We start from the raw sequence: 11,839 nt of genomic DNA, 5'->3' as shown, positions 1-11,839 counted from the left end.
CACGTGGACCAAGGCAAGCCCGGGGGAACCTTCACTTCCTCAAGGGCTGTCAGGTGTCTGCCGCCCAGGAGGCCTCCTTGGGTGAATTAGGAAGAGGCGGGCCTTCCTCCAGGGGGACACAGCTCCACACCCAAGGGCCCCTGGCTTGGCCAACAGACGGCTGCTGGATGTCAGCAGTGGCCCTGTGCCCTCCCACCTGGAGACCCTAGTTAGTGTGTGTGCCCTGGATGCGGGTCTCCCTCGCCGTGGCGCGGGGCTGAGCGTGCACTGCCTCCTCTGGCTGGCACCCAGATTTCCCTCTCTTGGTTCTCAGCATCACACCGCACCCCAGCCAGCGGCTGGATACCCTGAGGGGCCTGCCAAGCGAGTGTTACCAAAAAATGACACTTGTACAGCGAATGATTGCCAGGCTGCTTGTTTTTTTTTGTTTTTTTTAAGATTTTATTTATTTATTCATGAGAGATACAGGCAGAGGGAGAAGCAGGCTCCCCGTGGGGAGCCCAATGCGGGACTCGATCCCTGACCCAGGATCATGCCCTGAGCTGAAGGCAGAGGCTCAATTGCTGAGCCACCAGGTGTCCCTTGTTCAGGGTTTCTGATCAGGATGGCAGTTTTGGGTGGGTGCCACACATGTGGCACAGACGCCCATAGGACGGGCCGGCTCAGTTTGAAAACTCCGTCCCGTTCTCCGTGGTGTCCCTGCAGAGGTGGCCACAGCCTTGCGGGACCTCTCTGAGCCTCAGTTCCCCGCACGGGAAATGAGATGTGCTGGTAAAAGTCCTGAGGAGCCGGTCTATGGCGCATGCTCGGTGGTGCACCTGACACAAAGAATGACCCCATAAATGAAAGGCGGTGTTTAAAGGAGCAAGGTCCAAGAGCGTATGACTTACTTCGCTTTTAGTTGTGGTGAAATACACATACCGTAAAATTTACCATTTGGACGACTTGTAAGCATGCGGTTCCCTAGCATTGAGTACGGTGCAACCACCATCAGCGTCCATCTCCAGAACCTTCTCGTCTTCCCAGCTGAAGCCCTGTCCCACTCAACAATGACCCTCATCCTCCCTCCCCATAACCTACTTAAAAAAAAAAATCAGAGCCAAGTCAAGATTTGATCGGTATTAAGGTCACTCTTGCTCATTTGCCTTCTAATAAATACATGCTTGAAAATCCAATCAACATATTTGCAATTCCAATACGCGACACCCTCAGCCTGTCTTCTCCGTGCGTCAGGACAACCCAGGGGAGGGCCTCCCTGAAATGAGTTTGCAGGAACAAAAGAGGAGCATCCTCTGCACAAAACTGACCACCCTCCTTCATTTCACCAGACAGGAGCTTCCACCCGAATGGGGTATTGGGGCCTCTATTTTTTTTTATTATTTATTTAATTTTTTGGGGGAGGGGGGCTCTATTGTAACAGCTGCTGTCTATGGAGCCCTTACTGTGTGCCAGACACAGTGGCTGCAATGACAAACGTTTCCGAGCCACCTCTGTCCATCAGACACTGTTGTCAGCATCCTGGGTGGGTGAGCTCATTTGGTCCTTACAATAGCCTCGGAGACAGTACTGTTATCAGAATGAGCTCTGGACCTGGGAAGTGGCACGTTTTGACCATAACTTGCCGGTCTCTTAGGCTCAGTGATCTCATCTACAAAATGAGTTTACACAGGATGGTTCCAGCACCTTCTCCGAGCTCAGGCATCCCAGCATTCCCTCATTGTGTGCTGGGGGACAATAGCAAATAGGACTTGGTGCCAGGTGGTGACATGGGCTGAAGTCTTGTGGGCATGACTTCAGTGAGTAGGACCCCCTGGAATGCCATCAGCTGCTCCCCCGTGGAGTTTCCAGGGCAGCCACTCTCCATCTGGAGACGTCCCAGAGCTCGCCCTGCATTTTCAGTCTGGTTCCACGGCCTTGATCCAGTCACTCGGGTCTAAATCTCTGCAGAACAATCAGAGAGCCCTCCTAACCTCTAATGTTAACTTGCTGTCGGAATTTATGCGACTGCAAAAGGTGAAAGCAGAGCATTATGCCCATCAGAGAATAACCAGAGGGCACCTGGGTGGCTCAGTCAGTTCGGTGCCTGTCTTGGGCTCAGGTCTTGATCCTGGGGTCCTGGGTTCGAGCCCTCCATCATCTCTCTGCTCAGCGGGGAGCCTGCTTCTCCTTCTCCCTCTGCCTGCCACTCCCCCTCCTTGTGCCCTCTCTCTCTCTGTCAAATGAATGGATAAAATTAAAAAAAAAATAATAACCAGAGTATAAGAAAATGATTGAGCTGAGCGAGAACCTCCAAGAACTCACATTCTGTCCTCTGCATTCATTCAACATTTATTTTACAGCCACCAGAGACTGTGCTAGGCCCTGGGGAAGGTTCAGAGTAGTGATCCAATGACCTACAAATGTCTTCTCCTCCGGGACACCTTCCCTGCCCACAAGGTAGAGTGGCCCACTGTGACCCCGGGTACATTTGCAGGGCCACCAGAACATGGGGCAGGCTCTGCCTCTGGAAGAACCAACTGCAGAGTCCTCCTTCCCCCAGGTTGATGCAGCCTTGCAGAGGGCAACCTTGGGGGTTGAGCACTGGTTGCATTTCAGCCCTTGTATGCCCCTCAGTGCAACAACTTTGCACAGTGCGCAGCATGTACAACCCTGTCCAGCAGCCGTGTGTGTCAACTGGGGTAGCCTGATCAGACTGTATTATCATTCATACTTGGCTCTAAAAAACCTGCTTCACAGCAGAATATGCACAATTCCCTGCTTCACAGCAGAATATGCACAAGTCAGCCAAGCCTCTGACATTCTTTATGGAGTTATATTCCCCGGGGAGCTAAAATTATTCTAAAATCTCTCAGGTCTTTAATGCTTTTCCTTCCCTATTAAATACATGGTTGACCTCCTTGAGTGCATTAAGCGCCTCCCCAAGTTAAATATTTGCTGAGCTGCTCTGATCACAGGGCAGCGACGGCTGAGAGGTGGTAGGTCCTTGCCCCCTTGCCTTCCAACCCCCCTCCCGGCCCCCCCCCCCCACCACCGCCATGGCAGTCCCCAGAAGCACTGTCTCTTGAACACTGGGGACTGAAACCAAGTATTCAAAGTGCTTTGAAGCCACTAGAAAGGAAGGTGGAGCCCCTGCAGGAAAGCACTGTTTGCTAGCAGGCAGCGCCACCATGCGGTCGCCAAATGTGCACCTGTGTCAGGTGATGGTAGGAAGGCTGGAGTCAGACCGCTGCAGGTGTAGTGGGCATCCTGCTAGAGTCCAACGGGTGGGTTATCTACAGTTCACCCTACAAAAGTCAAGCCATAGCACTTGTTAGGCCGTCTCCCTTCCCCACTAGTCTGTGAACAGCTCACATATAAGGAGCGTTTTCCCCTCACTTTGCATCCCTGGATCCTTGCAAACGTGCCTGACACAGTCAACGAGCACGGGAAAATGAGTAACACAACAGGACCAGATCTGTGTCCGCAAGGAGAGCCCGGTCAGGTTTCCACCTTACAGATGATGAACTGAATCTCACAGAGAGAACATGATGTCCTGATTGTCATTACTTAATGCTGGTTGGTAGCAAAGCGGGGACAGAAACCCTTCGGGGACTCTCTCCTGCTAACCGCACGGCACTGTGGGACAAAGCTCCTGGTGGTTCTTATTTCCTGGGATCTCTGAAAGAATCCTCATCGTATTCCGCTGACTTCTCTCCCAGGAGGCTGTTCCAGTTGATGCTTCAGCCCCCAGCCTTTGGCCTCCCGCTATGATCGTGCTTCTCCTCCTGAGTATGCTGACGGCCTCGCGTGGTGGTGAGTGACGGTATTTTATGCTGTCTGGTTTGGTATATCATCACTATGAACACTGGGGACTGTTGGCAAACGTCATCTGATTTGCTTATTATTACTTTTATCCCCTTGCCTAGGAGTGATGGGAATCACACAGTAATGATAAGCTACGGGCTAGTTCAGCTGATGTTTTGAGCCCCCCCCCCACCCAGGGCACGAAGGGTGGATGGCATAGGCCATGAGGTGGAGGTCCAAGGACAGCTAAAGGCAGGTGGCCAGTCGGCAATCACGCCTCCACCTGAGAGTGCATGTCCTCTTCACTTTGCTCATGGATCACCGTCCCAGGTCTGGCTGGTTTCCTCCTAGCGAGCGTGTCAGCCTTCTTGACATGCAGCAGCTCCCTTTCCCCTGCGTAGGTGTGTCTGGTGTAGAGGCAAACACCTCCACCCCACGCTGTAGGGGCCCGCACCTGTAGGAGCCTGGAGACATCTGAGCAGGCTCCTTGGCAGCCGGGGTAGTTGTCTCAAGTTTGCAGAGTCGGGGCTTCGTATCTGAGACTTCTGGCTCCTTCCTCTTCCCTTTCCTGGTGCCACTCTCCAACACCCCAACTCGCGTCTTACCTTCCTACCACTGCCCAGACTCTGTAGCGACTGACACCACTCATTTATCCAGACATTTTCCCCTTCTCTCCTTCTGTTCACATCAACTTGGGACCAACACACTGAGCGCCCCTCTCTGTGCTGAACACGGGAGTGGGGTGAGCCACTGTGAATCCACCAGGATTACTGAAATTTATTGCGGCCATGACTTGAGTTAGCGGATTTACGGAGGTTTACATGGTCCCCGGAAGCTTGTGAGCAGAAATCACAGCACGTCACAGAAGACTCCAGACCTTCCCTGCAGGACAGAGTGGACACCCACTTCCAGGAGTTGTTGGGCTTCTATTGATTATTTAGTTCCTTCGTGGATGATTTTTTCCTCATTAAAACCATTTTGTCGTGACTTGGGTTCTCAGGGATAGCGCAGGTGGGACACCTTTACCTCGACTGTCTTGATCAGATGCCAACTATGGTCTCGACTTGCCTGCTCTTGGACGATAAGGCTGTGAAATAGCCTGCAGCTTTTCAATTTCTTCCCTACTCTTTAAAATGAGATCTTACCCGCCAAAACCTGTTCTTCTAATTTTTCAAACTTACTCTCTTCTCTGTCCTTCTTCTTTTCCAATGCATTGAATTTGCTTTTGACCAAAATGACCCCTTCAGCACCGCCCCCCAAACACCTTCTACACATCTCTTTAAATGTTTTATTTATGTATAAAATTTCTCTATAAAATTGTTATTCTAAACTGTCACAAGCATTTGTGCATCTGTCCTGGGAGGTTTTATTCTCAGATACAAACACCTAGAGTCCAAAAATTATCACCATAGAAAATTTAAGTGCAAACATGCATGTGTGTGTGGATTTATTTATTTATATTTATTTATTTATTTATTTATTTATTTATTTCTGTGTGTGTGGAGTTAAATGTACCTCACCTGCAGACTCAATGTCACAGGGGTGAGGGTATGACCACCACAGAGCTAACACTGCCCCCCCAACAAATTCACCAGCTCTTGATCCAGGCACTATAGGGGGAAAGGTCTGTTTCTAAGGCTTCTCTGCTTGCCTGCCTGGTCTCAAAGAGGTGCAAGTGGTGTCTTAGTCTGGGTCCTCTGAGAAATAGATGCTGGGACTGGAGATGTCATTAGAGGACACACATCTGGGGGGAAAAATGAGACAGCAACCAGGAAGGGGGAGAGACCAGATGTGTACCAGTGAAGGCAGGGCATCCTTGATCACTGCTGGGTCTGAGGAGCACTTGGCGAGGCCACCAGGGGGGAGTCCATCAGAAGAGCCCCATGTCCCCCAGGAAGTGGTCCACTGCAGTATACCTGCTGAGTCACTGGCTGGGAGCCAGTGCAAGCCCTGCCTTGGGCTTCAGAGCACCCTTACTTCTGTGCCCCCAGTGCTCTCTGACTCAGATTTCAAGGCAAGGCTTTGGGTGTGTGGACAATGTGGAGAGTCTCTGTGCCCTACCTGGCTCCTCTCTGGGGTGTTTCTTTGTCCTCATGCCAGGAGTAAGAGCGGCCTCTATCTTGCCTCCTCAGCACACCCAGGGCAGGTGCTCTTCTCGTCACTGACAGCTGGCTCTTGCAGGAGCTGGGCGGTGGGATGGTGGTCAGGTCTGTGTTAGGAGAGGGAGACACCCTTGGACCTTCGGTCTACACCACATGCTCCCTTTATCGGAGAGCTCTACACTGGCCCACATCACGCAGGGAAACTTGTTCTCACTCCCCATGGATCTCTGCATGTCCAACTTCTAGAACCTCTGGGAAAGGGGGCTGGGCCAAGGGGGGGGGTTGGTGCCTTCCTGGTTGATCTTCTGGGTAGAGTACTTGGTACTGGGAAATACCACTCATAGCCGCCGGTAGACCTCATCTTTCCACTATCTCAAGATGACGTCTCCCAGTTTCACTGAAATGTTACGAGGCTGGGGTTCTGTGCTTCTACTGGGCCATCACTCATTGGCTGATACACTGGCCGTTTGATGGCGAAGTTCAACCACTCTATGCTCTTTGTTCATCAAAGAGACATCTACTGCACCCTACTCAGTGGGTCAGCGTGCTTACCCTCAACACGTTTCTAGTTTAGAGGGGGAAAGGGTCACATAAACAGATCGTTGCCACACGAGGTCATAAGTGCAGTGAGAGAAGGATGTCCCAGCATGACAGGAGCCCCAGCAGATGCCCCTAACACCACCCAAGGTGGGGTCCCGGTAGGGCTTCTCGAACTCTGCACGGAATCCCAAAACGTGAGGGTCAGTAATGCAAAAAGGGGGCAGGCTCCCCAGGCTCAGGGCATGGCACAAGTAAAGCCAGGATGGCTAGAAGTAGTTTGGTGTCTGGGAAATGATAAGCATCCCAGAAGCATTAGGTTAGGTTCGAAGAGGGAGATGGTTTGGGAGAGCTTGGCAGGGGCAGAGAGAGGGAAGCCTTAGGTGCTGGGGCAGAAAAAGCTAGAGCTTCCCCCATGGGTCTCGGCTTCCTTATCCATAAAATGGCAATGGTAAGGATGTGCCGCGTGGTACTGGGCTCAGCCCTGGATATCAGGGGATGCCTGCAAGAGCAAGCCCGGAACGGTAGGAATGCTAGTTCCCTTCCCTTAGAGCAGTGCTCCTCCCGGGCCAGGGCTCCCCGTCCCCCCGGACCCTCCACCTCTGGACTCTGTGAACGAGCCAACTCAGACCTCTGGGATAAACAGTGTAAAAACCAGGGAGGCTTCTTTAGCTGCTAATGAGATGTGTGGGTGTCGACACCCTGATGTGAATAGGAGTGGGGGGCGCGGGGACACACACTTGTGCACTGCTTCTCCACCTGCCAGGGGGCCAAGGTGATACCAGGGAAGAGCCGATGGAGGACCAGGCAATATCTCCCCGCTGGTGCCCAAGTGGGCAGCAGACATTCTTAGCTGTGGGCTGGATGAGATAGCTCCGGAGGCGATGACACCAAATATGGAAAGTGCCAGAGCCATTATGCGGGCTCTGTGATGGGGCTCGCCTGGAGCCAATGGAGGACCTGGGTCTCCCCACCTTCGGGACATCTGCAGGGCACTTCCCCGTGCAGCCCATGGCTCTCAGGCAGGAGGGAACGTGCCTCGGTGGGCCCATCGCCCTGTGTTGAATAGTAAGCAATCGAAGGGCCAGAGGGGCTGCGCCTGCCCACGGCCCCGAGCACGTTGGCTGGGAGGGAGGCCCACGGGGAAGGGCTAGGGCCGTACACAGGAGGGCAGCCGCCCCCCCCCCTCCGACCCGTCCCTGGAGGGCCTGACAGAGGAGGCCGGGGCTTGTAGGGTGGGAGGCTCCCCTCCCACAGACAAGCACCTGCTAAAGTCATCAGTGTCCCTGAGATAAGTCCATGGTGAGCAGGAGGAGGCTGGTGAGGAGGTGAGGTCCAAGCAATGCAACCACGTGCTGGTGTGGAGGGGGAAGGGGGCAGGGAGAGGCACAAGTCGGTGATAATAGTAGTAATAATAACGATGCATGGCTGCCGTAACATTGGCGTGTCCACTGCACACCTGCCAGGGCCATTCATTCTACTATTCACATGCTTCTTTACCTGTAATATCAGATCTTTTATTTTTTTTTTAGGATTTTATTTATTTATTTGAGAGAGAGAGAGAGAGTGCATGAAAGAAAGAGAGACGGGGTGGGGCGGAGGGAGTATGAGCAGAGGGAGAGAGAGCAAGAAGGAGAAGCAGATGCCCTACTGAGCAGGGAGTCTGACAAGGGCCTTGATCCCAAGATCCTGGGACCAAGACCCAAAGATGAGGCAGATGCTTAACTAACCAGGGGCCCCCATCTGTCAGAATTGCATGTTCAAGTTCATCTAATATCACACCATCCTCAGCCCGACCCTCCTGATTCCCTGCAGACGCCCTACTTCGTAATGAGCATTCAGGGCCCCTGGGGACGGAGCCCAGCCAGTGACCAAGGCTGGGGCAGGACCAGGTCCCACTGACTCCTTGCTGGAATATCTCCTGAAGTTCAAACCTTGCGTCCTCTCCCCGTGTCTCCACTGAGGATAGATGCAGGGTCGGGGGCTGCGTCTCAGCGCGTGGATCCCCAGGAGCCACTGGCTATTTTGCTTGCTGACGGTGTGGGAAAGCCCTGTCCTTGACTCCAGGCTCCCGGGGACCTGGGGGCCTTTCCTTGCCCGCACTTATTTCCACCAATCTTTCATCGCAAGGCACTCCAAACAAACATGCGATCTAAAATTAAAGTCCCCAAACCTCTCTATCCTCCACCAGAAGGCTACTCTTTAAAACACTGGCGCCACCTTATTGTCATCAGAGACCCGGCATGTGGCAGGTCCTAGAAAAATACACGTGGAATTGAATTTACCTACGTCCCCTCACCTCCTGGCTGCTGCTCCTGCTAACCCTGCTCTCCTCCTCGATTATAGGGGCCCACCCTCTGGACACCCCACACCTTCCACGGGATCTGCCTCCAGGACTCTCAAAAAATATCAGTAAGGATCCTTTGAACTTCCCTTGGGCGACCTAGCCGGGTAGAGAGTTGTCTAGGATATTGGCAGGGAGGATGACCCCTTCGAAATATACTGCTCACTGCTGTGGCTCTTGTAGGCAGAGTGATTCAAATAAGACTCGAAAGCCCTCCCCCTCCACAGTCTCCCCTGTGTCTAACCCCACCCCCCCACCCCCGCAAGTGACAAAGTATTATGACTTCCATCAAAACACAAAGGGCAGCTGAAAGAGGGATAGAAGTAAATGGGCTGATTGTGAGGGTTATATGGTCAGGGTTTTTTAGCTTCAAATTGAGCGTGGAGCCTCCTAGAAGGCAAGGCGAAAAGAGAAAGACAATGCATTCCAGTGCTCTGCTTATAAGAGAGGAGGACCCATAATTGTTCCCTTGGGAAGGAGACGTTTTCCTGGTGATAGACCGTAAAGATTTCTCAAGCAGCTTCCTGTCTGGGTACTGCTGAAGAACACGATGCACAGCGACCCAGCTGGTCACCTAAGCCCCGAAATTAGGGTTCATCTCCCCACTTGCAGAGAGGTGACCTGAGTCAACCAAGTTGTCTGTGCTTGAGTCCATGCAAGCAAAGTGATCAGTCCCACCCAGACCCAAATGACCGTCTGACCTCCCTCGCAATGCCATAACCCCCATGGGAAGTGCGATTCGTGGCCCAAGGAGAACTTCTGGTGGATGCTAAGACTCATAGGCCACACATGGCACTTGGAAGGATCAAGGCCAGGAAGCCCCATGTGCCATCAGGCCATGCCAGCCGTACCTCCCCAACGAGTGTGGCCCCGGTGTGATCTGCACATCTGCCTGGAGCCCCCAGGTAGCAACTCTGGGACAAGGGGGTGGGGCTCACATGAAGCAGCCCCAGGACCTGCCCTGGACTAGAAGCTTTAGTCTCTATTGGAATTACTACCTCTAGCAACAATTTCATAGTTATAATCTCTGGGATGCCCAGAAAAGGCATGCTTCCGCTGCAAGAGGTGTCACCCTGAGGGAAGCCCCCAGGGGATGACTTCCCGCCAGGTATTTACAGTTCAGCCGTGGTCCCTGCCAAGTCCAGACACACCTTACCATCCAGGGTGTTCTGTACCACCGAGCAATGTTGCTTGGTAACAGAGCTCCTGGCTCATCTTATCGGGTCTCCATGGTAACCTGTGTTCCTAGAAAGTTAGCCCAAAGTCAAATCTATCCTTAGAGGAAGAGAAAGGGTTTTCCTTGCTCTTCACAGGGGTGGGGCAGGGCCAGGCAGCAGGGCAGGGAAAGGGGAGAAACCAACAGCTCTCTGACTTGTTTTCTCTGCCTTCCACTTAGATATCACAGCCTTCCACGGGGTGTTTAAAAATGTGGAAAATGTGGCTGACATTTTTGGTAAGTTAAATACCAAAACCAAAGCACTTCCATCCACCAGGTGTCAGGGCATGGGGTGAGTGTGGGAAATCCAAGCAGATTACCAGGACCTCGGGCTCTGTTCTCTGGGCTCCACGCTCCTGCCAACCCAGCAAGCTCTGAGCTCTGCGATCCAGGTCCAACAAGAGCCATGGTGTCTTTTATTGCAGGGTGAGTCACCGAGTGGCCAGGTGCCTTCCTAGTCCTTATTTCCTTAGCCCTGACCGCACCACAACCTGGCTGGGAAGAGAAAGCACCCCCGTTGCACAGGAGAGGAAGTGACAGGAATTACGTGCCATGCCCAGGTCACAAGGCAGAAGCACCCTCTGTGTCCAGAGCTTAGCCTCCAACACCAAAGTTGTTGGATTTTCTCTCCCCAACCAGTAAATGCATATGATGAAATATAATAAAGCCTAAGAATTCCAAACAGTGCCAAGTATTCCACTTACCAGTTACATATCTATCATGTGACTATCAACTGCCGGGCACCTTTATGGTCCATAGCTTTCTAAAAGTAGCCCCCAAATGAGACTATCATAGGACTGACAGGAGCAAGGAGCTCTGAGATGCTATTGGATTAGACCGTGCTGCCCAGAGAACAGCACTGAAGGCAGGTATGCGCCTAAGCTCAGGTGCTTGGTAAGTTTTTGAGTGAACATGCATATTTATATAAACACACACACACACAAACCTTAGAGTCGGTTTTTCCTTCAGTACAGAATTATGTCTTCATTTTTCTGGTTAGGCTTTGTGGAAACAAGACACGGGAAAGGAGGTTTGAATGGGGCAGGAAAAACTAGAACAGTCTGAGTCCTCACAGACCACTCCACGACCTTCCCAAGCTCCCCGACGTGTGACCCTCTGCATTAGAATCAGGGTTTGGGGGTCACCCCGTTAGCACTTAATGGTCCTCCAGTCAGAAAGGCTGAGAAGAGGGAACTGGAAATTGTTCTCTTGCCACTTTTGTTCACAAGAGCGTTCTTGTGTAGGTAGGGTAAATCGTTGCCCCTGGTTGGTACCTCGGGCATATCTCTGACCTTCAGTTTCTTTATCTGCGAAATACAAGTCACAGAATAGCATCAGCCTTGCAGGACGAACATGAAGTTTATGGGGTGATGGACCAAGTGAATGCTTTCTAGACTCACTATGACTCTAAACCATTGTGCTGTTTGAAGCATGCGGCACAGTTTGTGGCACATAGTAGGGTCCCCAAATTATTAGTGTCTGTATCCCTTCTCTTCCCCCTGGATTACAGTTCTCCAGGGCTGGGGACTCTATCATTTGGGGTCCATTCAGCAGACTCATAGGGACTTAAATAACAGAGACATTTAATTATGTCACAGATGCTGAAAGCATCAGGGTTGCTGCAGTAGCTCAACACGGGTATCAGAGGCCCAGCGGGCTCATTCCTCCTCTGCTGCTATAACTAAGCCTACTGGCTTTTCAACTTTAGACATGGGCCTCATGGGGCCAAAGTGGTTGCTGTAGTCCCAGCCAGCACATCCTTACCCATATTCAAGGAAGGAGGAAGATGTAGATCAAAAGGACCTCTTATATGCCTTTGATTTGTATTATGAAAGAAATAATTCCCAAAAGCCTCTA

At 52.0% G+C, this 11,839-nt stretch overlaps 1 protein-coding gene across 1 annotated transcript in view; it reads left to right on the top strand.

The window, feature by feature from the left end:
- Positions 1–1,815: 1,815 nt before the first annotated feature.
- Positions 1,816–11,839, top strand: part of OC90 (otoconin 90) — a 29,648-nt gene continuing 19,624 nt past the window's right edge. The window contains exons 1-4 of the mRNA XM_055313907.1: positions 1,816–2,013; positions 3,699–3,792; positions 8,769–8,834; positions 10,163–10,219. Of these exons, the coding sequence (XP_055169882.1) occupies positions 1,816–2,013; positions 3,699–3,792; positions 8,769–8,834; positions 10,163–10,219 (415 nt within the window). The remainder of the gene's footprint in view (positions 2,014–3,698; positions 3,793–8,768; positions 8,835–10,162; positions 10,220–11,839) is intronic.

This window comes from Nyctereutes procyonoides, unplaced genomic scaffold, assembly GCF_905146905.1.
Source record: "Nyctereutes procyonoides isolate TBG_1078 unplaced genomic scaffold, NYPRO_anot_genome, whole genome shotgun sequence".
NCBI classification, from domain to species: Eukaryota; Metazoa; Chordata; class Mammalia; order Carnivora; family Canidae; genus Nyctereutes; species Nyctereutes procyonoides.
The sequence above is the reverse complement of the archived record's forward strand: the minus strand, read 5'-3'. Positions and strand labels throughout refer to the sequence as shown.